We start from the raw sequence: 27,777 nt of genomic DNA on the forward strand, positions 1-27,777 counted from the left end.
GAAAGGGCTGGTAGTATCTCATCCTGATTGGCAGAGCTAAAATGTAACTCTTCGACCTTCTGAACTTGAACACTTCTTTTCGAAGCTGTGAAATGTAAATCCGCAGTAGCTGCTGACCTTAGACATTTTTGCTTTTCCCTGGAGCTTTGGCTTTTCTTTTGTAATTAAGACTAGTTGATAACCTTCAATACTAAGAAACTGACCACTTCTCATTACCCCAGAGATGGATGGTGACTTCATCTTTCCATATAATTGATTTTGTAGAACAAAATCCAAAAGAGGGGCTAAGCAGTTTTGAAGTGCCCTAACAAAATAAGTCATAATGCATCTCACACTTTGAGGACAGTGGTTTGCACATTGTAGTTGCTCAGTCAAATCTGGTGCACTTGGGAAGTAAATGACTCACCTGGGCTGAAGCCCATCTTTCTGAGGATGCAGGGAGGGTTTACCAAGTAAATCAGTGTATAAATAGGATCAATTGTAAGAATTTCATTTGAATACAACTGGCATATGTGTTAAACTTAAATGCCCCATTATTCATGAAAGTGGGCCCAGAAATTCTTCTTGGTAGTGCATTATAGGTAACTGGATGGAGTTAAAGACTTAGAGATTGTCATTGTGGCTGCTTGTAGTAGCCTCCATAGTTATAACAGAAGAGGCAGACACCTCTCTCATCACCCTGGCATCCTAGAAATCAGTGAAACCTCACAGTGAAAGCATGCAGGTATTTTTAGCAAGTAGGCATGGTCACACCACCTGTCTGTTGGTCACAATCCAGTAAGCCAACACCTTACTCGAAAGGCTTACTCAGAGGGGTGCGATGAGATTCTCTGCTGGTTTTGGCAGGCCATGTAGTCAACTGTGGTGGTATCTGTATTTGGAAGAACAGGAAAGCGGAAGTTGGGCTCCACGCTGCCCCTTTGATAGACTGTAGAGCTGGCTGTTGTTTTAAACCATATTCATGTTCAGGCAGTGGATTCTATTTAACACTGTTAACCAACCACAAGTCTTAAGTGCCACTGTTTTTGCCAAACGAAACCAAATCTAAGCATGCAGGCTGTGTTACCACCCTCTGGGTGCTGATTCTGATTGTTTTCATATCTCATTACTCATACTGAAGTATTTCAAATTATCAGAAATCCAATATGAAAATAATAAAGGTTTCTGTTCTTGAATACATTCCTAATTCAGCATTTATAATACTTTACACTGGATTTTATTCTAGTTAGTGGAAACAATGTTCCTAATGTTGAAAAAACCCACAAAAATGCCAATGATGCAAATCTATTTACAAGTACTATCTAGTGTATTTTTTTAAAAAAAAAAATTCAGTAAACTTCATGAAGTTACCTTTTTAAAGAAAAAATTTATCTTAAATTATATTTGAGGAAAGGCTGTGAATTTATCAATTTGTGTATCATATGACTGAATTACAGGAATGTTACTATAGTTATATAATCATAAAACATGTTCTAGATATACCATAGTGTATATTTTGATCAGCAAGTCTAGAATTAGGTGACTTCCTTTAGTTGGTTCAATAGCCTTGCAGGACTTTTCTCATAAACTTAGAGGATAGGACAGTGTGAGAATCGCCAAGAAGCTCTTGGGCTCTGGAGTCAGGCCTGGGTTTGGATTCTGATTCCACATTTGCTGTGGTGATGGGCAAGTTATATATAACCTCTCTAAGCTCTGATTTCTTCACAGGTCAATGGAGATGATGACCATACCTAACTCATTCAATGCAAAATACTCATTTCATGACTTGGTACAAAGTAGGATTCAGTAAACCATGTGGGTGTCCTCTTTCCTTTTCTTAACAAAGACAAGGTTGTTTGGCTATAGATGACTTGCAGTGGTTAGAGTGACAGAGTGAACTTACACTGATTATGGTAGCTGAACAGTTAATTAAAATTGCTGCCAGAAACTTCATCCACAGATGTTCTCAACCTTGGCTGCATGTTGGATCATCTGCAGAGCTTTTAAAAAAATCCTGATACCTGAGATTCTTTAATCAACTTGGGATTCAGATTGACAATAGAATTTTTGAAATCTTCCTATGTGATTCTAAGATGTGAGGAAAGAATGGCTGCTTTATAGCAACAACCATACCCTGAAGGTTGTTCTGTTTTAGAGTTTAAAAGTGCAAGAATTATCTTGGAGGAAAAGCTTTCCTAAGAAAGTTCTTGCTGACCGGGAGTTTGCCTGCTGGCCAAATTCAGCCAATCACCTGTTTTTCTGAATAAATGTTATTGGAACATATCCATGCTCATCTGTTCATATATGGCCGTTTTCATACTCCAGCAGCAGAGACAGAGTTGCCACAGAGAACCTGTGACCCATGAAGCCTAAAATATTACTTTCTGGTCTTTCATAGAAAATGTTTCTGACCTGCCGGGCACGATGGCTCACACCTGTAAACTCAGCACTTTGGGAGGCCGAGGCGGGTGGATCACTTGGGGTCAAGAGTTCAAGACCAGCCTGGCCAACATGATGAAACCCCATCTCTACTAAAAATACAAAAATTAGCCAGGCGTGGTGGCACACGCCTGTAATCCCAGCTACTTGGGAGGCCAAGGCAGGAGAATCACTTATACCTGGGAGGCAGAGGTTGCAGTAAGCAGAGATCACACCACTGCACTCCACCCTGGGTGACAGAGTGTCTCAAAAAAAAAAAAAGAAGAAAATGTTTCTGTCTTGACACTTATAGTAGACCATTTACCACTTGAATTGTGATGCCATTTTCCAAAATGCGTTCAAGAAAGTCAACTCACTACAGAGAAATATTTCCTAGATTCTGTTCAAGTTTGTCCTTTTATTAAAAAAAATGAAATATTAGGGAAAATCTTTCTCAAACCATGTTTTTATTCTGCTCTGACACCAAAAAAACAATAAGCACAGAAGAAGACTTTTGTGACCAAATGTGGGGGATGAGTTTCGTTCCACCACCAAGTGAGCAATCAGTTCTATAGCAGACACTAGGTGGGTGTCCTCCCAATTCAATTCTGATGCTATCTACCTGGAGATAGCGTCAGATCCCATAGGTTGAGGGCCCATTCCCCAAAACTACCCCCTCCTTCAGACACCAGTGGCAAGTCTGGACCTCTGGAACTTGTGAATGACCAGCTTCAAGTTGGAGTTCCCATGACCCCTCTTTGGGTTTGATTAATTTGCATTTCACTGAACACTTCACTGTACTCAGGGAAGTGTTTACTAATTTATTATAAAGGATATTATGTTACAAAGGATACAGATGAAGATATGCATAGGGCGAGGTATGGGGGAAGGCATGCACAGCTTCCATGGCCTCCCTGGGCATGCCACCCTCCAGAAACCTCCACATACTCAGCTATCCAGAAGCGTTCCTAACCCTGTCTTTTTGGATTTTCATGGAGGCTTCATTACACAGGCATGATTGACAACCCTGTAGAAATATGACTGGACAAAAAGGGGTATGATCTAAGCCCAGCAAAGCCGGTTTGTTCTAGTTTTTCTTAGCCTCTTTATAGAGCATTCCTCGCTTCAGGGTATGGGGCAGGACCTCCTCTGGAATGAGTGTCTTATGACTGCAGTCAGATTAGAGTCCTGCTTTAGGCAGGTGAAAGGAGGGCAGGAGAAGGTCAGAGAGATTGTTTTCTGAGGCCTAAAGCATCCCAACATTATAACAAGGGCTGCAGGAGTTAATGAGCCAGGAACATGGATGAAAACCAGTATAGCACAAGGGTAGCTAGCATTATACTCAAGTCAACAATAATATGCCATAATGCAGTAAGTAACCACTCTTGCTACTTTTTTTTGAGACTTGCCTATTTCAGAACAGAGAACAGTTTTAGTGTAGTACTTAACATTTCGCCTTAAACTTCAAATTTTTAGAAATTTCGGTAATCTGCTTATCAAAGAAGTTTACCATAGGACCCTCTGACAGAACTCCCTGGCTAAAAACAGAAAACCGGAGTGTTGCTCATCATCAGATGTCCTCCATCAGCCGTGAATGCCTTTAAATGATGCTAGCAGTTGAGAGCACTGTAAAGCATCTTCTGCTCTGTTTTCAAGTCTTTTTTAAAAAGTTCTCAGCAGCTGGGCGCAGCGGCTGATGCCTGTAATCCCAGCACTTTGGGAGGCCAAGGCAGGGAATCTCTTGAGGTCAGGAGTTCGAGACCAGCCTGGCCAAAATGGTGAAACCCCGTCTCTACCAAAAATTTAAAAAATTAGTCAGGCGTGGTGGCGGGTGCTTGTAATCTCAGCTACCCGGGAGGCTGAGGCAGGAGAATCGCTTGAACCCGGGAGGCGGAGGTTGCAGTGAGCCGAGATTGTGCCGCTACACTCTCAGCCTGGGTGACAAAGTGAGACTCCGTCTCAAAAAAAAAAAAGTTCTTAGCAGAAGAGGATTCTTGCAATTTCCCTTCCTTGCTTATTCATAAAAATGGAGCCACTGCTGCCAGAGAAGTGACGAGGTGGTGCAGGAGCACCAGATCCCAGAGAAGACACTCAGCAACATCTTCAAGGTTCTCTTCTGTCACCTTACCTCCTTGGCCAAGCAGAATCAGGACCTCATTAGGAAATATATCCCCCGCCCCCTTGCCCCTGTCAAACACAATGCTGTCTTTCTGAACCAGTTGGCAGTTATGAATGGTATCCTGAAAAACCGTAAATGCTGCCATCCATTATGCTTTGTTGAGGAGGACCCTGCTAGCATACAGCATCTAGGCACTTTCTTTGTGCTGTCTCAGCATCATAGTTGCTGATGGAAGCAGGAATGCTCATTAGCATTTTAAGAGATTTTAATAGAAATAGTTTGACAATAGAAATGGGACGGGTTTAATCTTGAATGCCATATTTGATCTCTCTGGTACTAATTCAATTCTTGAGCTTCAGTAAGAGAGTAATTCATTTACAGGAGACAAGGGAATATACACATTTTGCAAAGGAAATGATGAGAATTTTGCAAAGTCACAGCTTTATTTCTTCTATTTTCATTGCTCTTTGTCTGCATGTCTCTCAGGGCACTGGGAATGCTTTGCCTTATATTTAACAATAGATGCTTCACAGTTGCCAGTGATCTGTCCAGAGATCTTACTAAATACTCAGCTTTTCTTCTACCTCTGGAAAGCCAAGCTTCATTAGTGGGAGGTCCAATGAACTGAATCACTAGCTGAGCGATTCAAACACAAGATCAGATTTGTGCTGTAGCAAAATGGCTCCCTCTCACGGCTCTTCAGAGTCATTTGTAACCATCAGCACCTATCCTGAAATGCAGAGGTTTCACTGAAGGTATTAAGCTTAGGTGCACCTATTCCTCCTCATAAGGTTGTAAACATCTGAGCAGTAATAATGATGTGTCTTCATCTTCTTATCCCTTAAAACAGCACAAGTCATTGCTGTAGATCTTACTGAGGAGTGAAGAGGGAGAAAGAAAATTGTCTCTGTGTCTAATTATGTTTCTCTGTTCAGCTGCACTATAATAAAATTATCCCCTTTATTTTTTCATGCTTTTTTCTTCTCTTTAGGAAAGGCTTATTTTCAAATAAAGGAACATATTTGGTTAAGTAATTGGATAAGTCATCCCTGTTAACGCTACATAATTGTTTGTTTTAATGCTTGAGGCTTAACACCTTTTAAAAAATATTAATTTGACAGCTTTGAAAAAATGTCCTTGCCCTTATTGTTTGCTAAGAAGCTGCATTTCCTGGTGTTTAGTGGAGCCTTTGTTAGGTACACTTGAAAGTGGCCCTTCGCTTGGCCCCATGCCATGCTCGCTGTTGCTCGCTCTCACTCTCGCTCTCTCTCTCCTCCCCCGCCCCCCCCCCACCCCCCCCCGCCAACGAGGCCCCCTGTTCCTTCTGAGGCTCAAGGCTTCAGCCCAGGTGCCACTCTCTTTTAGTCACTGGAGACCAGGCTTCCATCACTTGTCCTGTTTCCTGGTCTCTTTCCCTGCTCCATGTCACCTTGCTCCATGCCAAGTTTGTAATTGCTGAGCTATATAGGGGATCAGGGTAGGGTGGGAGTGAAGGTTTAATCAAATAAACATTGGGAAAATTACAATGGTTCACAGGAGCTCAACTGATAAACACTTTGATTAGTTACTGATCCACATGAAAATGTACATTGAAGTAGAAATGCCTGTGTTTCAGCCCCTCCTGATGTGATTGAGTGTCCTTCACTCAGACAACACATCAGCTTGCAGTAAACCAGTGCTTACCCAAATTAGCTCAAGAAAGGGACTTGATGTAGGACCATTACCTGCTTCCAGGACAGATGAACAAGCAGGCTTCATGGAGAGCAGGGACCCAGGTACAGGTCTTAGGACCTCAGCTGTGAGTGTGGGGACCTGCACTCTGCTCAAAGTCCTCAGGCCTAAGTGCTGGGAGAGGCGGTAGTTCCTGCCCAGTGACCATGCCTGACCCAGCTGCCTGTGGCCTGACCATGTGGGGCTGCGTTGCCCTGGGCTGTGAGATTTAAGACATGTGAGTCCACTGGTCACTGTCCACCATGCTTCCCGAGCATTGATTTTCCACCTCCCCTGTTACTTTATTCTGGGGCAGGCAGTGATTAGCAGAGATCATTTTATCTTCTGAGATACAACTTTCCAGAAAAATCATGTTCATATTTTTATTCCTATTAAGAATTTGGCTGGCCAGGCCAAATGGTGGTACACGCCTGTAATCCCAGCACTTTGGGAGGCTGAGGCAGGCAGATGGCTGAAGCCCAGGAGTTCGAGACCAGCCTGGGAAACACAGTGAGACCCTGTCTCTACGAAAAATGCAAAAATTAGCTGGGTGTGGTGGCATATACCTGTAGTCCCAGCTACTTGGGAGACTGAGGTGGGAGGATCCCTTGAGCCTGGGAGGTGGAGGTTGCAGTGAGCCAAGATTGCATCACTGCACTCCAGCCTGGGCAACAGAGTGAGACCCTGTCTTTTATTTAGCAAAAGGTCTCTTATGGCCATTTACATTCAACAGTTCACAAACATTCTTCTTTTTTGAGAAGGAGTTTCGCTCTTGTTGCCTATGCTGGAGCACGGTGGCACGATCTCAGCTCACTGCAACCTCCACCTCCCAGTTCAAGCGATTCTTATGCCTCCCAAGTAGCTGGGATTACAGTCATGTGTCACCAGCCTGGCCGATTTTGTATTTTCAGTAGAGACGGGGTCTCACCATGTTGGTCAGGCTGGTCTCAAACTCTTCACCTCAGGTGATCCACCCGTCACGGCCTCCCAAAGTGCTGGGATTATAGGTGTGTACCACCGCACCAAGCCCACATTCTTAATCACTCATTTCAAGGTTCTATGCTAGATGATTTAAGAAAAGGCACTGATAAACTAATATTGAGTTAGTGTTACGTGTCAGAGACAAAGTGATTTTACAGGGATAAGCTAATTTTTATTCTCTAGCAAATCTTTGAGTTGGGCACTGTTACTACCTCCATTTTTGGGGGAGAAAATGAAGACTTGGAAAGTTTAAGTAACTTTTGAAAGATAAAAGCAAATTGAATTATTGTAAGTATAAAACGCATCAGAACAAGTGGTGGGAAACACATTAGACAAGTAGGTAGGGGGACAGATCATGGCCCGAATGCCACGCTGAAGATTTTGGAGTTACTTATTATGTTGGTAACAAAGACACACTGGGGTTTTTGAATCCTGGAGGTGATATCCCAGCTACTCTTAGGAAAAATTTCTCTGGCAATACTATGTGGAATGGGAGAGACTGAGAGTAACTAAAGAGGCCTTTGATGCAACGCCAAGTGAAGCCGGAGAAAGACTTGGACCAGGGTGGTGGCCGTGGGTGGGGAATGGAATAGAGAATGGTGTGATTTTCTTTTAGGCTTTCCTTTTATGTCCCTTCTCTGGACCTTGTTTTTAAACACTGTCGCTTTTTAAACATTCTGCCATAGAATGCTGTCGATTTGGAGTTGCCTTCAACTTTAGCAGCTGAAAATTAAACAGAACAACAAAAAAATTAAATTTTGAAAAATTGCAGCTGTCCATCAGTTGTCATTTATCATGAGGAAATAAAATGATTAAACTCCTAGGAGTCACATGGTTAGCCTGGAACCATTAGAATTATCTATAGTTCTAAGCCTTATTGTGCCACTAATAACTATCTTATCCAGCTGTCATGCCATAGAGTCTTTTAATTCCTTTTATGGAAGTAAAAAATAACATAATTTCAAAAAAAGGTAACTGATGATTTTTCTTATGTCTAATCTGAATGAAATATCTAAGGAAGAAATGCACTAATGTGATGTGCATAAGGAGAGAGGTGAGATGAAAAGAAAGGGAACGCCTCCTCGGTTTCTGTGACACATTTTTACATTCTGTAAGCATTTTCTGTGTCAACGGATTAGTTAGCTAAAGATTTGTAAATTATCCTGATAAATAATGGTCATTCTCCTCTTTCAGCAGATTTCTGCTCATGGCAGATCTTCTTCCAATGTAAACGGTGGACCTGAGCTTGACCGTTGCATAAGTCCTGAAGGTAGTTCTCAATCTGATCATTACTTTGATAAAGGAAATCATGCACGGGAACTTGGTGCTCACCTAAAACTCACTTGTGCTAAATTACAATCTTCCTAAAGAGGGATGTGATCACATCACCTGTCAGCCCCTTTGGCCTTAGTAAGAGGCGGGGATGGGGGTTACTTCAAGATAAAGAAAAATCTCATTGTCATTAACTAGGTTATTGAAGCTTCAGATTTTAGACTTGGGCTTCTTTTATTTTTGTGGTGATCTGCTCACAACTTCTAAATATATTCCCTTTCTCTCAATTAGATAACAGAACTGTGTTTTCCTGATTTGGTGTCTTCTGTGTGCTGGACACTGGGACATGTAGTGAGAAGTGGGCAGATCTTAACCCTTCCCCCACATACCTTTTTGAGAAAGCTTTGAGCCAGGAATTCGCCTTAACAAGGCATCTATCTTATCTGGGTAGAATTTTCTCTACTAGAAAATCTTGAAGAGAAATCTTGAACATTTTGAAGATTAAATTCCCACCACCATCCTCTTCTCCTTTCTTTGTTTTTTTTTTTTTTTTCTTTTTCTATCATCTTATATCCCCTGCCCCTTTCTTGAACATCGACAAAAAAGTTTGGATAAGTTTTAGTGAAATATTCTTTTTACCTAAGGCTAATCACTTATTTCACCTGATATCTCAGGGATTTGTTAGGTTTATTGATTATAGGTTTCTGATTTCAACCAACAAAGTCAAAAGGAAATTGGTGATTCAGGTGTTCTATTCAGGAAATGTGTGCAGATATTTTATTTAGTTTCACCATAGATTTAGAAATAAATGCATCGCAGTTTACTATTTTACAAATATTTAGGAATCTGTATAAAATGCTGATGTTTTCTTTAGAATTTGCATTTATCCTTTTTGCAGGTGTGAATGGAAACAGATGCTCTGAATCATCAACTCTTCTTGAGAAATACAAAATTGGAAAGGTCATTGGTGATGGCAATTTTGCAGTAGTCAAAGAGTGTATAGACAGGTGAGTGGACAGTGAGGATAATTAATGAATAATGAAAATGATAAATAATGAAAACTGTATCATCTACAGATACAGTTTTCCTTGGAGTTTATTCTTAATTTTAAAAAGGCCCTTCTGGAAAGTCTCTTTCGTTTTCCCTGAGTCTGCCCTTGGGACCAGCCATTTCTTTCCTTTTGTTATTTATTTATTTATTTATTTGTTTATTTTTAAAAAAAAAAAAGGGCAGGGTCTCACTCTGTTACCCAGGCTAGAGTGCAGTGGCACCATCATAGTTCACTGCAGCCTCAATTTCCAGGGTGCCAGTGATTCTCCCACCTCAGCCGCCCAGCTAATTTTTAAATTTTTAATAGAGGCAGGGTCTTGCTTTGTTGCCAGGCTGGTCCTAGGCTCCTTGCTTCAAACAGTCCTCCTGTCTTGGCCTACTGAAGTGCTGGAATTACAGGCATGAGTGACTGTACCCAGCAGGGATCAGCCATTTTGCATGCCCACAGGAAAAAAATATTATGTATATACATAGAGTATAAAACTGTTTTATGTGCATTTGGGATGAGATATATATAAGGTCTCATCATGAGCCAGAGAGGAATGAGAAGAATAAGTCATTTTGAAGAACATCTCCTATATTTACCGGTGTCAGGCGTTGTTCTCAGTCTGTACTTGTATTAAATCGCTTAATCCCTACAGCAATCCTCCTTCTCAGTTAATATTTAATGGAATATTCCAGTAGTTCAGGATATATGAGCTCTGACTCTGTTTAAGATCACAGTCAGGCCAGGCCTGGTGGCTAGCTCACACCTGTAATCCCAGCACTTTGGGAGGCTGAGGTGTGTGGATTACATGAGGCCAGGAGTTCAAGACCAGCCCAGCCACCATGGTGAAACCCCATCTCTACAAAAAACAAGAAAAAGAAAAAAAAAACAAAAAAAATTCCAGGTTGGGTAGCACACGCCTGAAGTCCCAGCTACTCGGGAGGCTGAGGCACGAGAATCACTTGAAGCTGGAAGGCGGAGGTTGCGGTGAGCCGAGATCGTGCCATTGCACTTCAGCCTGGGCAAGAGACCAAGATTGTGTCTCAAAAAAAAAAAAAAAAAAAAATCACAATCAGCCTACTTTTGCCTATTCCAGATTTTTTATAAACAATATTCAAACCAGAAAAGACTCAGAGTCTTGGTGTTTATAGGCTGCTATCCTTCCCATTCTAAGTGATAATTTTTATCATTTCTGGGGATTTTTCCAGAAAGTTTTGGTAACTACAATTTTTCCATTTTGTTACATCTCCAGTGAAGCTTCAGTGCTCCTTATGTTGGTACACAAGATAATGCCTTGTTCTCTGAGTCCTTTTACTCAGCTCTTATACACAGACTGCCACCTAAGTAACAAAGTAAGCATCTAAAGTATGACTTTTAAAGACTAGTCAGAAATCGGAGGCAGGATTTAGTTTTTGTTATAGGGAGAACAATTTAAGGATGAGTGATTCTTCCAAGCCAGGCCTCATCAGTGTATACTACAACCACATGGCAAATCCAGCTGCACTTGAGAGAACAAGTGTATTCTATGAGTACTGTGGTGTTCTTTATTGAATGGTTTTTCTATACTCAAAGACATTTTTGGCATGTTAAAATTAAATTATTTTAAAGGTGATTAAAAATTAAATAATGGCTGGACACAGTGGCTCATGCCTGTAATCCCAGCACTTTGGGAGGCCGAGGCAGGAGAATCACCTGAGGTCAGGAGTTCAAGACCAGCCTGGCCAACATGGTGAAACCCATCTCTACTAAAAATACAAAAATTAGCCCAGTGGTGGTGGCAGGTGCCTGTAATCCCAGCTCCTTGGGAGGCTGAGGCAAGAGAATTGCTTGAACCTGGGAGGCGGAGGATGCAGTGGGCCGAGATTGCGCCATTGCACTCCAGCCTGGCTGACAGAGCGAGACTCTCTCTCAATAAATAAATAAATAAATAACATCAAGATTCTTATATCCATGTGAGTGATCTCTCTAGTGCCAGGAAAGAGCATTTAAAGATGTGACTAACTTGGTACCAGATCAGATCCTAGCTGAAGTTTTGGCTGAGAAATAATGAAAATCAGGGGACTTTTCACTTTTGAATTATGGGCTAATGTTGTTAATGGACTAATGTAAAAATATATTGATAATAAAATTTTCTGTTAATTTGGTTTTTTAAAACTTTATTCTGTCTCCTAAGAGAACTATTTTGAGATTTACATATAGAAAAACTATTTCCTGCCTCTCCCTGATGTAACAGAATTGAAATACTTTAAATATGAGTTTCTTAATATTATAGTTAATATTTATGAAAGAATATTTAATTAACATACAGTATGGCTTTGTTTTTGTTTTTAATTTTTTGGGTACCTTTGTCCCCTGACTCCACTAGATATTTTCTTTAATGCATAGAGGAAGAGCCAAGTTTTTCCTTCCTGGGTCTGTGCTGTAGAATACAACAGGAATGGGCCAGGTGTGGTGGCTCACGCCTGTAATCCCAACACTTTGGGAGGCTGAGACGGGAGGATCAGTTGAGCCCAGGAGTTCAAGACCAACCTGGGCAACATAATGAGATCTCATCTCTACAAAAAAAAAAAAAAAAAAATTTAAAGTATAAAAAAGAAAGAAAACAGGAATGATGGTATTTAATTTATGTCTTTAAATGGTCTTCCTCTGATTATTCCATAGGTCCACTGGAAAGGAGTTTGCCCTAAAGATTATAGACAAAGCCAAATGTTGTGGAAAGGTATAGTATGCATAACTCCTTTGTGAAAGAAACTAGAGTAACTTGGTGAGGTGTTTACTGTGATGAAGGAATTTAAGTGGGGACTTGACACAACTATCACAGCAGGAGTAGAGACCAGTAATAGTGGGAAAAACAGTTAAGCGGTTTTATTCCTGCTATTTTTCAGAAACTTTAATCCTAAAACAGTAAATTGATTTGATCTTGGTCCTAACTAGAAAACGTAGATTGTTTTCTCTGGGAGATACCTATTTTAACACCCAACAACACTCAAAAGGTGTGTCAAGAACTCTGAGGGACCTGGGACTTTACTTGCAAGCTAACAAAGCCTTCCAGCTTCATATAGGCCAGCAGAACACAAGATTTCTGAGTCAGAGACAAAAGGATTTGTTATTCCTGACACAGCAGGTAGCATGAGCTTCATGCTTGCATTGGTTCCCTTTAACTCCCAAGTTCCATGGCAGTGAGGCAGAGGGGCCCAGCTGGATGATTTACACACAGTGGGTTTATGTCATAGCTGGGGAACTCTGAGCTTGGGAAACCCTCAGTCTTAGGAGGAGGTGCTAGCAATGCTGCCCATTCTTTGCCTCAGAGGAGATATTATTTTCATTATCCTGGTCAGGAAACACATCTGCCGTTTGCCTGTAAGGGAGACTCATCTTTGTGTTCCAAGGGTGTTTCCTGGACAAACATCCTTGGAAAGATAGTTCGGAACAGAAGCTGATGCATGATGAGCAGAAATGCTGTGAAGAATCATCTCCTCAATAAGATAAACTTTTTTTCTTCTGTCCCACTCTCTAACTGGGGTTGGGAAAAGATCACCCGATAAAATGCTGCTGCAGTTACTGATACTTTAACTATGTTTGAAAAAATAAATATTCCATTGCAGCAATGACAAAGACCTTTTTAGATTCCATTGTGGTAACACATCAATTAAGAGAACAAGCTGTAGAGCTACATCGTTCAACACCAGAGCTACCAGTCACGTACAGCTACAAAGCACTTGAATGTAGCCAGTCTGGATTGAAATAGGCTGCTAAGTATAAAATACACACCAGATTTTGGAGACTTAGTACTAAAAAAAGAATGTGAAATACCTCATTAATATCTTTGTATATGATCACATGTTGAAATGAAAATATTTGGATATATTAAGTTATAATTTTAAAAACCTTGCTTTTTAATGTGGTTCTTGGTTAGAATTACGTATATGGATCATGGTGTATATTTATGCTGGACACTGCTGCTCTAGAGCCAGATTCTATAAAGTGTATTCCTGGCCCTGCCTCTTCTTGGAAAATTTATTTAACTCCTCTATTTCTTCCTTTAAAATGTGGTTATTATCGACACATAGAACATAAGATTATTGTGAAAATTGGTTGAATTAAGCCATGGAAAACAGAGAAGTGCTAGTATATAATAAGAATTCAACACATGTTAACTGCTAACATTATTAATATGCCAGAGGAGTTTAGAATTTATAATTAGCAGGATTTGATCTGATAGTTGTCATTTTATAGTTATGGAACTCCTAAACTGGTCTTCATTGGACTTCTACAAAATAGTGTATTTTTAACAGGAAATGTAAAATATTCTGCTCGAATGGTTTAGAAAAATCTTCTCAGAACTCCAGAATGGAAAATCCAGGAGGCAAATTTGTCATTTTTTCTTTTTACCACACTGTGATAATTACTGAAGCATAGACTGCATAGACTGTGCAAAATGCCCCTTTTCCTTTGATTAAGGTTTTCTTTCGCTTAATTTTCTTTAAATAATTTGATGTGCTTTTACTTATTCTTCTAGCAATATTACTAATGTTTTTCACTGTAATAGCCTTTTCTCCATATGTGTGAGGGTTCTGCTTTTGATGTGGTGTTGTGTGATTTAAGCAGAACGTATCATAATTTGGTGAGCCAGGTTCTATAGAACTACATTAAAAATTTTTTCAAAACAGTAAAAAAAAAAAATAAAAAGGTGCTATGGTAAGGATATGGTTTACGTGATTAAAATTTAAACAGCTGTTTCCATGGTTGGAAAAAAAAGGTCTTTGTATGCAAAAAATTTACACTAAGGGCTGAGGCAAATGGATAAGTCAGTTCTAATATTTGAATCTTATTTTTTCTAGTCTCTGAATGTCATTCTATTTTTATAATGCATGATCAAATATTTTTCCACTTTTCCATTTTGCTTATCTAAACAACTATTTCCACATTAAGACTATACAAAATTATAATTTTAAAACGATTAGTTACAAATAAGTTGATTTTTCCCATTAGATTTTATTTTTAGAAAAAAATTATATAGAGAATTTTTGTTAATTTGAGGGGGTGGTATTCAGTCACTGTTTTGGAGTGTTGGCCACCTCTGCTATATACAGAAAATTAATAATGCTGAAAATAATATCTGCTATTTGTTAAAATGTATTATTTATCCAGGCTTGGATATATAGGAACTTTGCACATTACCTTTAATGACTTGCAAAACAGATGCGCCAGTTTTACAAATAAGGAAACAGACTCAGATTAATAGCTTCCAAAAAAGTCACACAGAGACTGACCTGTGACTGGAATTTTGGGCTGTTTGGTTACACAGCCTGTACATTGGCTGATCTACTGTGTTCCCTCTCTAAGTTCAATTTATTCATTTCTTCAGGTAATACAAACTTGGGAAACATTCTTACTCTCTCTCGCCTTCTGTTTGTTCATCCTTAATATACACAGGCATTGTTAGATTCATGTATTCACCTAAATTTTGGTGCATATTCTGTCTGCAAGACACTGTGCTAAGAATAGGGTGATGTATAAATTAATACCAGTTCTGCAAAGAATGTTGGAGTTCAGGAGAAGCACATGGGAGAGAAGTAGGTGACCAGTGAAGATGCTACAGAGGAAGAAGCGTTTGGGCTGGAGCAGGAACAGTGGGTAGGGAGGGTTTCAGTAGGCAGCAATCAAAGAGCAGTCTACCAGGTGGTGAGAACAGTCTGAGCAAAGGCCCAGAGGACAGAAAGCACGGTGGGCCCTTCTAAGTAGGAGATTATTACAAGAGCTGCGTTGGGGCCAGATTTATAGAGGCTTTTGAGAATGCTATGGTATTTATAAATTTAAGAATTCTTCCAGTTCTAATATTCTCTTTCATGCTAAATAAATATCTATTGAATTCCCACAGTGTACAAAGCTCTGAGCTTTCTGTTCTGGTGCTTAGAAGTGGTCCTTCTTTGTCTTCCTACTGTATACAGTTTTGCATTCATCATCTACATGGGCCCAGGCAGGACATAAATCCAGAAGTGTATTTGGAAGTATTCGTTTCCCCAGGCTGTGGGAATAAATTACCACAAACTTGGTGGCTTAAAACAACCAAAAATTACTCTCTCACAGTTCAGGAGGCTGAGAGTCCGAAATCCATGCTTCCTTTGGGGGTTTTGGGGAGAATCTGTTCCTTGCCTGCAGGCATCCAGTGACCAGCAGTATTCTTGGGTTGTGGTCATATCCCACCAGTCTCTGCCTGCATCTTCACGCTGCCTTCTCTGTCTGTCTGTGTGAAACTTCCCTGTGCTTCTCTAGGAACATTTGTAGTGGCGTTTAACCCTCTCCCCGCCACAATCCAGGGTTATCTCTCCACTGCAGAACCCTTCATCACATCTGCAGAACTCTTTTCCCAAGTAAGGTAATATTTGCAAGTTGCAGGAATTAGGACTTGATGTCTTTGTGTATCCATTATTCAGTCTGTTGCATATATTTATCACAGAAGTCACGTGGTGATTTGTACATTTTCTCTTTCTCATCACTTTCTCCTCAGCAGTGTGCTCTGAGCAACACAGACGCCAGCTGTGAAGCCATTGTGGGCAGCACAGTGCGTGATGTGTCTACTCCTTCACGTGAACACTTTGGTACCTGCTGTTTGTTAGTAACTGTGCTAGTTGCTGGAGAGTGAGGTAACCAAAACCTCCACAAGCTCTCAGTTCCAGAGGGTTAGAGACCAGCACTCAAACAGTTGAAAGATGGTGGGATGAGAGCTGTGATTCGGGGCTATGAGAGCAGGTGAGAGGACTACCTGACCCAGCTGTGAGTGAGCAGGGGAGGTGACTTAGAAGAGGAGAGATCTAATCTGGTCCCGAGAAGTATATAGGAGTTTGCCAAGAAGTAGATAAAGAAAGTTCCAGATAAAACTATGGCTGGAATGGTGGCTCATGCCTATAATCCCAGCACTTTGGGAGGCTGAGGTGGGAGGATTCCTTGAGCCCAGGAGTTCGAGACCAGCCCCGGCAACATAGTGAGACCCCATTTCTACAAAAAAATAATTAACTGGGTGCACACTTGTGGTCTCAGCTACTCAGGAGGCTGAGGCGGGAAGATTGCTTGAGCCTGGGAGGTTGAGGTTGCAGTGAGCTGGGATCACACCACTGCATTCCAGCTTGGGTGACAGAGTGAGCCTCTTCTCAAAAAAAGAAAACTACCTGTGCAAATGCCTAGAAGTCTAGGTAAGGGATTGGCAAGAGGAACAGAGAGAACTAAACGGATGAATGGATGGATTCAGAGGCCACCAAGGAGGTAAATGGGCAGACATTGGTGATTGTGGGTATATTATCCACCCAACAGGAGGAATCGGTGCAATTCCTGTTTCTGCTTGGGACAGCCAGGTTTGTTCAATAAGATGGAGAACACAGAGGAAAGGACTGCTTTATGGGCTGGGATGGGTTGAGACAAGATGATTAGTCTGGTTTGAGAGAGTTGTTTTGTCTCCTATTATACCCCCCCATTCCTCTCTCTTTGTACGTTAAAAATCACCGTGTCCAAAGATAAGGCAGTGTCCTTTGCCAAGTTAGCAGTTTTGTCATTTACTCTCACACAGAACTGTGGAACACTGCCATGAAATGATTCATATGTAAATTATTTGGAGTTAGAATCATGAATCACTTAACATATATAATGGTAGATAATTGAATAATGTAAGTTCAGTATGACTCAAGACAAAAGAGATATTCATATTATATTTAGAAATATTCTCTTGGAAAATTTAGTCTAGAGAGCATTTTTTACATATTAGAAACAAAGACTACATACAGGTTGCACAAGAAATAGATAACGTTTGTAACGATTTTTATGCAGTACTTTTATTTTGCTTCTGATGATGGTTAGTTTCAAAAGTGGATTGTTCCTTCATAGACAATTTTACAGGGACAGCAAGAGGTTGAGAAGGGCTAACAGCTCCCATGTTTTAACAAAAACATTCACTCTGTGCTTAGAATATTAGCCATTGTCAAGTAGAATTCAGTAGGCTAATAAGTGGTGGAGGAAATGTTGCTGCAGTATTTGAAAGGTAACACTGCTGGTGGCCCTTAGGAGAAGTTCCACAATGTATCCCAGAAGACCTTCTGTTGTGCCTTTTATTGAAAAAGATAATAACTTTTGGGAGTTGTATTCTCCTTATGTGGTAGATATCTTATTTACTTCAATTTGAGAGAGATTCTTGGGGTACTGGTGAGGGGATTATCTTACAGATATCACTAAATTGGCAACACAAACACAGCCCCCGGGGAGAGGTGAATATATAGACTCTTCTAACTTTGGATAAAATGAGGAGCAGGGAGGAGAATTGAAGTGATAGATTCATTTAGCTTTAAAATAAAAAACCTATTTAATGACAGTAGCAACTGTTGTCTTTGCTTCACATGGAGTGAAATAAATTGATGTGCTTGCTTGTACATGTTCACAAAAGTGTATCTAACCCTGCTTTTTAGTGTGATTGAGGATATGCTTGGTGCAGATGATCCAAAAGCTTCAAAATATGTGAATCAGTGGAGAGGGTTTGCCAAGTCTTTTCTTTGTCTTTGCAACCACGAGGGGCTGGCTGTACAGCTGCTTCCCAAGGGAGGAAACGGGGCTCTGTCTGCTGCTCTGTAACTTAGACAGATGGGCTTGGAGACAGGTAGGAGACCCTGTTCTTGACTTCCCAGCTGTGGTTTACTGGGGTCTAAGAAACACCATTCTTCAGATTTTGAAGCGTTTGTTGAGTCCTGAGCCAGTCAAAGACTTCCTAGCCCTGTTCATTAAAAGAAGCATAGATTCTCCTCCTTGCACAAACCCTGGTGTGATTCTTAACCCCCAAATCAGTGTGGTGCTACTGCATGCTCTTATCTTTTTAAGGAATTAAATATTTTCAGCTTACAGCTATAATTTTTATTTTGAAGAATTCCAACTTGGCATTTACTGAATTCTTCCCCTTTGGAAGGTGATAATGTGTGTATAAGAAAGATGGGCTTGGATGTCAGAAACCTAGTTTACATTCAACCTCCAGTGACTGTTTCCAAGGATAAAGTGTTCAAACATTACACAAGTACCTTACACAGCTACTAACAAACAGTGACTAGATTCCTAGTAAATTTTGGTTTCTTTCTTTCCCATACTTCTGTTTAGCAAATTTGCACTGTCACTCGCTAACATTTATTGAGTGACTGCTTGGACAAGCACAGTGTGTTCAGTGCTCAAGAAACATAACCTACCATGTGCAGGAGCTTGAAACAGATTTTTCTCCATGTGTTATTTATTCATTTGTTACAATTTCTATTTCCAGCTATTGTCCAAAAGGGTGAGGTGGCTCTTAGCTTCATGCATCCATGTGTAAAAATACGTGTACACATGTTGAGAGGTCTTAATGTCTCATTTAAAACACAGCAATCATTGTTCATGATTCATGGGTTGATGTATTAAGAATAATTCGTTAATTCTGTAAGTAAACATTTTGCTACAGTGCTGATCCCAACTGTGTTACTCACCAGGATTGATAATCAGGTGGTGTTTTCAGAGGAGAGTGATTAGAGCTAAAATGCGAATAGTGGTCCCCGTGGTACTGTATGTTTTCAGATTTCTGAAATACAAGATGTTAAAGAACATCCATCTGGTGAATGATTTCATATCCAGTCATAGAGGAAGAAAGTTCTTTTTTTCATAAATTTCAGCATGAAATTCAAATTCATGTTAGTAACAGTTTAAAAACTAAAAATGCTTAATGCCAGAAGTTAGATGCCATAAGCATGCCAAGTTTTCTTATATGCCTAGTCTTTATTTGTGAGTGTATACCGAAATCAAAAAGTGGTTCTGGCTGAATTACAAAGCACAGAGCTGTGTGCTGAAGCTTTCATAGCATCACAACCTCTTAAGGTGTTAGAAATAATGACAAGTGAGAAGACAGTATGCTTAATACACCACAGAAGCACCATGGAGCCTTTTGGGGGATGTTTAGGAGTCTGTATCTTTTTGGTAATGTCAATAATATGTTCACACTGACCCTGTCCCTGCGGGGACAATTAGGTCAGGTTTAGTTGTCTTTGTGCCAAGAGCAGTGCTTTCTTTGGCATCAGATCCACAGGCTGTGTTTGTTTTGCTGTCCTCCAGGCCTTCGAGAGCAGAGGGTTCTGTGATTTCTGATCTCCTCTCTATACCGTTCATTTGACAGGAACACCTGATTGAGAATGAAGTGTCAATACTGCGCCGAGTGAAACATCCCAATATCATTATGCTGGTCGAGGAGATGGAAACAGCAACTGAGCTCTTTCTGGTGATGGAATTGGTCAAAGTAAGAGGATAGAGAGATTTTCTTGGTGCCTAGTCCCACAGTTTACAACATCCTTGAAGGACCTAATCAGAAAAGTGTATTGCTACCTCGTAACTTTCATTATTTATAATCGCCGATTTTAGTGGCACTTGTGTCATTCTCTGCTTTATGCCAATGAGCCATCTTTCTTACCTTCATAGGATTGCACTGTTGATGCTTTGATATGTTCTTTTATGTATCGTTTAGGGTGGAGATCTCTTTGATGCAATTACTTCGTCGACCAAGTACACTGAGAGAGATGGCAGTGCCATGGTGTACAACTTAGCCAATGCCCTCAGGTATCTCCATGGCCTCAGCATCGTGCACAGAGACATCAAACCAGAGAATCTCTTGGTATGTCATCCCTGCTTTTTCTGTTCCAATGAATGCCTCTCTTCCTTTAAAAGGAGCACATGCAAATAATGGCATTTTATAGTCTATACCAATCCTACATTATGAGACTTTAAATTTAGAAAATTAGCAAGACTCATGTCAATGACCATCAAATACTAATGGAGTTCTTGAATTTTTCTGCATTTGTTATTTACCAGATGTGTCATTTCGTTCTCACTCTGGTATAAAGAACTACCTGAGACTGGGTAATTTATGAAGAAAAGAGGTTTGATTGACTCACAGTTCCACAGGCTTAACAGGAAGGCCTCAGGAGACTTACAATCATGGCGGAAGGTGAAGGGGAAGCAAGCACCTTCTTCACATGGTGGCAGGAGAGAAAGAGAGCAAGGAGGGAAGTGCCACACATTTTTAAACCATCATACGTCATGAGAACTCACTACCACAGGAACAGCATGGGGGAAATCTGCTTCCATAATCAAGTCACCTCCCATAAGGTGCCTCCCCCAACATTGGGAATTACAGTTCAACATGAGATTTGGGTGGGGACACAGAGCCAAAGCATGTCACCAGATATAAGAAAATACATTTTCATTTATATTTTAATTGATGGTACTGACTTAAAGGTGAGCAGGAAAATTATTTTATAGGGCAGAAAATTGTGAAGAATAAATTTGAGACAGAATTAGAGGCTCATAGGAGACAGGAGTAGAACGTGGGGGTTCATTTATTTGCAGGGAATGATTTTGGAAATAGTCTAGTCCATTCATCTCAGCTTTACTAAAGGCATGGAAACTGAGACCAAGAGATGCCATTTTTTTTTTCTTAGAAGTCTCTTTTATCCTATTATTCTACAGAATGAAAAGTCTTATTCCACTATGGTACCCAGAGTTCTTCATAGTCTGATCTCAATTTGCCTTTTCAGCTTCCTGTCCTGTTAATAACTCTTATCCATCCAACCCAACATGGTCTAAGCTTCAAGCCATATTGAACTCACCTTCATGGTGACTCTTGATAACTAGACACAGCTTGCTAATTGGGAACCAATCCTCGTGACCACGTTATAGAAGAATTTTAGAGAAACTGGTTGGGGGATTTGACATTTACACTCCTCCCAGCCCCCCACAAACACACATGACATAGTTGGCTTCTTTATTTCCAACTTTCAGGGCTCTCATCCTCATTCTTGCTTGGGAGGCAAGCTTATCTGAGTCTTCTACATCATGTTAATCCAAACACAGATTCCTCCATCCTCAGTTTTTAGTTAAGACTTGACTTACCAGCAGCCTTACACCTCCATTGCTTCTGTCCATACTGGTCTTCATTTGCAACGTCCTCTCTTCCAGCAGTGTGGTAAACCATTCATCTTGTAATACATTGAGCAAAAGTTAAGTCTTCTTTAACATCACCCTAGACTTTCTAGACAAAGTTCAGTCACAGCCACCTCGGGTTTCTGCTGCACTTGCTACGGTGTTGTGATCTTTATCATACACTTGTCTGCCTCTTTGGGATTGTAAGTACCATGGAGGCAAGGTTTGTGTCTAATTATCTTTGTATCTCCAATGGTTTGGACGGTGACACGTAAACACATAATGGACAGCAGAGTGTTACTCACTCACCACTGACACTCACTCAGCTAGCAACTGGTGCTAGAGCATGAGCCTCTACAGCCTGCTGTGAGCACCACACAAATAACTGTTGAAAGGAATATGCATTGATGCACAGCGTCTGAAGCCATCCTCGGGACTTTTTATTTTTTGGCTAATCTAATCCAGAGTACCCGTCTTTTCTTTTTGGTAATATCGTTTGATGATTTCTGAGTATCCATTTAAAAGTATGTGAAATTTTATCTCACTGTCTTCTGCCTTGAGGGAATTATATTTCATTTCTATATGTTCTTATTAGGAAAAGAAATATCCCTGCTCTGTGTTAAAAAAAAAAAAAAAAAAGAGGGGGGGATTGTGGACTTGGTTTTACGAACTCTAACAAGGAATGGAGACAGAGTTGTAAACCGAGCCTCAGGAGGAAAGTTAGGATATGGCGTTCTCTCCTCAAAACAGGCTTCTCGCCCATTGGGACCTTGCAGCACGCCAGGCTCCTCCACCATCGAACTGAGTTTGGCCCGGGCTTCGCAAACAAAGGCACAGGGCTTTCTCCAGGTGTGCCCAGACACAAACACTGGGGCATTCATGAGGATACCCCCTTGACTGCTTCCTGCCCTCCACAACCTGCCTTGCCCCACTGGCTCCAGTTACTGCATTCTCTGAAAATATGGGAGCCACAGGTTCCCAAGGAACCCCTGGAGCCAGTCTGTCCAACAGCCCTGATTTAAGGCCCAGCAAAGAAGGTGACTGAGGTGCTTGTGAGCTTCCCTATAAACCAGGGAGTCCATTTCCCAGCTCACAGATCTCACTCTCACCTCCTGTTTCTTCTCTTTTCCACTCAGTTTCTTAATATATGTAAAGAATCTGACACCGCCTCCTTTTTTCTTGTCACACATCAAGGGTGGATAATGTTTTTCACTTCTTCAGGAGAATTGGCTAAAATTAAAAAAATTTAAGAGTAAGTAATGTAAGGGGGATTGATGTCTCCAACATCATGAGTCTCAGAATGCAATCAGGAAATCAGAGTCACACTCCTCATTGAGTCTCACCTGTCCTAGATGAGTGTCCACCCCTTCCCAAACCTACAGCAGCCCCCTTGTGTTAGCCCAGAAAGGGAGGAGAAGGAAGAAGAGGATAAAACTGACCTCTGGAAGAGGCGAATGTGTGATGTAGAAAGGCTCTTCCGAGCCTTCAGAAATAACCATAGCCTCATATATCTCAGTAAAATGTGTTTGCGATTGAAAACCTAACTAGATCACTTGGCAGTTTCTAGATTTAGTCAGCAGGTTGGTATTGGCCTGGGAGGAGAGGGTGCCATTGAGATACTAAAAGTAAATACCCAGAGTGACTGTCAGCCGCTTCTTGCTCTAAGAACTAATTCAGTTTTTAAACACCAGAGCATTCAGAAATCTGATTTGCATCCCGCTCTCCGGTAAGCAGCATCATAATTTAAAACCCTGCCAATGGAGATGTATGGGTAGCTGTGTCAGGGAGCACAGGGGTGGCCGTTAATGCTGTGAGTTACAGCCTGGTGGTGCCGTGTCAGAGTTAAGTACGAGAGACCAGTGATAAATTCAGGTTGTCCAGGAGTTCTGGGGATAGGAGAGAGAAGAGAAGAGGGTTGGTTTCTCATATTTGAAGTCATTCTAAATCATTAAGTTGACATTTTATTTAGAGAACATGCAGTGTTCATTTTGTATGTGGGATCTGCATTCCTCGCATTTTTATTTTTGCATTCTGAGAGCAACTTTTGACAGAAGCATCTCACAGCTTGTGGTGGGGCGTTTGAACACTGCAGGGCTAGGGTTCTCACAGTTGTGATTGTTTAAATTCACTCAAAATCTGTAAGTAAGTGCAGGCTATAGTCAGGGTTCTGGCAGGCCTTTCCAGTTATTTTTCAGGTACAGAATCTTGCAGAATGGTGCTGTGGAATGAATAATGATCCTGGCTGGAGCCCCTGCCTGGCCATATGACTAGTAACCTGAGTGCTTTGTGCCTCAGTCTCCTCATTTGTAAAATGGAGGTAACAGTTCTCTTCCTAGTTGCCCAGTGGGGTGGCTCTAGAAGTCCAGTGAGATAATCTTCGAAAGAATTTTGAAATCTCCGAAGTCCTTGAGAATGTCAGTTTCTGGGGAGACCTGAACTCTGCCAGAAAGCCTTTGGAGTCCCTGTTCATCTAGTCACCTCTTTATTAAAGGCAACTGTTTTTAAAGCAATGATGTGTGTGTCTCTGTGTCTATCTAGAGAGAGATATATGTATAATTTCTTCCTGCTTTGAAGACAGTCTCCCACTAAGATTTGAAATGTATTCATATTAGACATGTTTGCTTCTGTGTCCAGCACTGGGGAGAGATGAATCAGATAAAATATGACTTCAGGCTTGTCTACCCCTAATGACACTTCCTTTTTGATGTTTAGCCAAGGAATATCACTTGCACAGATATAATTCAGCAGTTATAGACTGTTCAGTCCCTTTCTATATATGCTCCTGCATCTGACTCTGAATTCTTTATAGAGGATGTGAAAAACAGGACTTCAGGGACTTCTGAGTATCTGACAGCAACCTCTGAATACCCCTAGGCATCACTAAATGGAGTCTTTAAAATAAATACTATTTTTCAAAAATTGTACCTAATGAGTATATTTTTAAGTTGTAAAAACAAAATAACAGTGACATTAATAAAACTTTTTTTTTAACTCTCATGATGCAGACAGGAAATTGTGCTTATAACATTCTTATCACTGTAATTACTTAGGAAATTTCTTTCCAAAGTCTGGGTTTTGGTAAAAGCATTATAAATTCTAACTATAATTATATCAGATTGTTCTTGCTAATGTTTACATTAAACATAATGGGTGGAAAGTTTTCCTAAGACTGTGACATGACTGAGAATCTGGAATCCGTTACTTTAGGCTGAATCATTCATATCTTTGAAAATGTTTCTGCTGACTTGTGGGCTGACTCAGTTGTAAATATCTATGAGGGACTCAAAATCCTCATCATTACTCCTGTGGAACTTTAAAGTCATAAAGATATGTGTTAGAGATGTGTATTCAGTATATAAGACTGGAAAACGTTATTCAGATACTAAAGGTGAAACATGTTCTTCTTAAATGGATAAGGACATCACAGGTAAGGGAGGTATTTCAGTGCCGTCCTCTTTAAAATGCCTGTAAAACTTGGGGAATTACTGGCCTGGGAGAGCCCTGCGGTTCTCCATTCTTTTTTACTGATGACTATTTAAATCACTCCCCCTCATTAAGTAGCAGACTAATGGATGATGTTGCTAACATGCTTATCTTGAAAAAACATCATTTTCTAAATTTTTCTCCTTCTATAGTTAATAGTGGTTGAGATAAATATCTGGTCCAGCAAAATATGAGACAAAGCAAACTATGCTTAAAATAGAAAAATAGAAACAGGCATTACAATGAGTATAGACTAGGTCTCTGCAGCAGTTTATTCTCTGAAATTCCATGTTTTCAAAATGGACATCCAAGAGACAAATAGACTATACAGTCAGGTTCAGGATTGCATGGTGAAACTTGAATTATGCTGTCATATGCACTTGTTTGCTTCCAAAACTATTCACTTAGAACCTAACTTTCTAAAGTTATATTTATCCCGTAGTTTTGCTTATATATGAAATTATTATGAAACCAACACATGTTCATTGTAAACATTTTAGAAACCACTGAAAAGTATAAAGAAAATTAAATTAATCCTTCATGCTACAACTTAGAGATAAACTTGTTAACATTTTTGAGTATTTTATATGTAATTTTGCATTTTTTAACTCTGCATAATAGTGACTATTTCCCATATGATTAATATATTTGAAAAATGCTTATTAGAAAGTATGTAATATTTTATTATGGTAATGTATCATAGTCATTGCCCTATTACCCATTTATGTTGCCCTTAGTTTTTAAAAGTCATAGATAAATTCTGAGATTAGCATCCTTATATATAACGTTTGGGTCCATCTCTATTCTCCTAGAGTAGGTTTTGAGAAGTAGACTTATTGGGTCAAAGGTTATAATTGATATAAAGAAATTTGCTATATATTGCTGAAATGCTTTCTAGAAAGGTTCTTTAAGCATAAATAGTCACGTCTCCACCAGCATTTTTAAACCTTTTCCAATGTGATAATTATCTAATCAGCCAGTCCTTCCAGGAAATGGAAGGAACATTTTTTATTTTTTTACTTTTTATTTTTTCTCATCTATGATTACCCACAAGGAAGGAGCATTTATTGAGCCCTGTTCTGAGCTTTGTCTCATTTCACCTTCACACCAACTTTACAAGGGAGGTACTGGCATTATCTCACTTCATAGATGAAGAAATGTGCTCAGAGAGGTTATGTGACTTTCAGAGGTCACACAACCAGATGTGTGGACTTGTTATGGAAGTTCAGGCTTCCTGATCCCAAAGGTCATTTTCTTTCTAAACTTCCAAGGTTTTCCCCTATATCATATTTGTATTTCATCATTGACTGTCTAGACAACAAGGACCCCATTGCTGCCCCCAATTTTATTTTCTGAACTAAACATGCTAGTCCCGTGGAGATCACCAAGTGCTTTGGTGGACACTTAATACACCATTTCTTGGGCTCTCGAGTACATCACACACAGTAAATGCTAAATAAAGGTCAGTTTCTACCTCCAGGATTAGAGGCCTCTCTCACGCCCATCAGGTACACAGCCGCCTACACTCTAACTACTGTGTAAGCAAGCACGTGTGTTCATTGTAATCCTAGGGAAGGAACTTTCTGCAAAAGTGGAAAATATTTTTTCCAAATTTCACACAATTGTGCAAAATCTCTGAAGAGAAAAAATTAGCACTTTAAAGCAACAAAGATGAATCATGGTGTTAGAATCACAAGGAGGTGTCGGGCACGGTAGCTCATGCCTGTATTCCCAGCACTTTGGGAGGCTGAGGTGGGCAGATCTCACGATCCCAGGAGTTCAAGACCAGCTTGGGCAGTATAAGGAGACCCCGTCTCTACAAAAAATAAAGAAATTAGCCTAGTGTGGTGGCATGTACCTGTAGTTCCAGCTACTTGTTGGGGGTTCCGTGGGGGAAGGATTACTTCAGCCCAGAGGTTGAGGCTGCAGTGAGCTGTGGTCACACCACCGCACTCCAGCCTGGGCAACAAAGCGAGACCCTGTCTTCAAAAAAAGAATCACAAGGAGAGATTTCATTCTAGTTTAATAGTAAATGTATTTGTGTCCTTTCTGCCTAATTCCAAGAGCCCTCTCACAATTGTTGAGGAAAAAAAAAATCTTCTGATTGTTGGCTGATTTCTGTTTCAGGTGTGTGAATATCCTGATGGAACCAAGTCTTTGAAACTGGGAGACTTTGGGCTTGCGACTGTGGTAGAAGGCCCTTTATACACAGTCTGTGGCACACCCACTTATGTGGCTCCAGAAATCATTGCTGAAACTGGGTAAGACTTCTGGTGGCCCTGGTTAGTACTTTAACTTTGATGAGAAAGGTCTGTTTTGTTGCTATTGCTGCTTGTGTGTACAGTGCCTCCTGTGAAGGTGGAGAATGGAAAGAAGTGAGAGTCTGTTGCCTGCACCGTGATTTTGACCTCAGGAAGCAGATTTTATGCTTACTTGGCCAGAGCCCTGGCCTGGACTTGTGTCCTAAGGCCACTCTTGAGAATATGGCAGTAGTCACCAAGACTGTGGTTAGGTTGGCAGAAACAGATGCCTTTTTCTAAAGTGTGATTCATTCATCTCTATGTGAAATGAAATGAATAACACTAAAATAATCCTTTTCCTAACAAATAAAGGCAATACTCCAGTACCATGGAAGGTTCTTGGGAGTCATCAGTTCTCTCCCCCTCGCCCACTTTGTTTTCCTAGCTATGGCCTGAAGGTGGACATTTGGGCAGCTGGTGTGATCACATACATACTTCTCTGTGGATTCCCACCATTCCGAAGGTAGGCGGCCTTTTGGGTGACGTATTTGAATTGCAAATGTTCTCCCTTG

The 27,777-nt window shown here is 40.4% G+C and overlaps 1 protein-coding gene across 12 annotated transcripts in view; it reads left to right on the forward strand.

Annotated features, from left to right (window-relative positions):
• Nucleotides 1-27,777, forward strand: part of DCLK2 (doublecortin like kinase 2) — a 179,193-nt gene that overhangs the window by 133,890 nt on the left and 17,526 nt on the right. For 6 of the 12 annotated variants that reach the window (XR_010133524.1, XM_055385515.2, XM_004040476.5 and 3 more), the window contains 7 exons: nucleotides 8,402-8,477; nucleotides 9,378-9,486; nucleotides 12,177-12,234; nucleotides 19,684-19,803; nucleotides 20,029-20,175; nucleotides 27,093-27,226; nucleotides 27,651-27,728. Coding sequence is in view for 11 of the 12 variants with exons in the window: in XM_055385515.2 (XP_055241490.1) it covers nucleotides 8,402-8,477; nucleotides 9,378-9,486; nucleotides 12,177-12,234; nucleotides 19,684-19,803; nucleotides 20,029-20,175; nucleotides 27,093-27,226; nucleotides 27,651-27,728 (722 nt within the window). In the remaining variant the exon portion in view is untranslated. The remainder of the gene's footprint in view (nucleotides 1-8,401; nucleotides 8,478-9,377; nucleotides 9,487-12,176; nucleotides 12,235-19,683; nucleotides 19,804-20,028; nucleotides 20,176-27,092; nucleotides 27,227-27,650; nucleotides 27,729-27,777) is intronic. The other 6 variants (XM_019025901.4, XM_019025904.4, XM_019025902.4 and 3 more) reach the window with 3 other exon arrangements.

The sequence above is a fragment of the Gorilla gorilla genome, chromosome 3 (assembly GCF_029281585.2).
Source record: "Gorilla gorilla gorilla isolate KB3781 chromosome 3, NHGRI_mGorGor1-v2.1_pri, whole genome shotgun sequence".
In the NCBI taxonomy this organism is placed as follows: domain Eukaryota; kingdom Metazoa; phylum Chordata; class Mammalia; order Primates; family Hominidae; genus Gorilla; species Gorilla gorilla.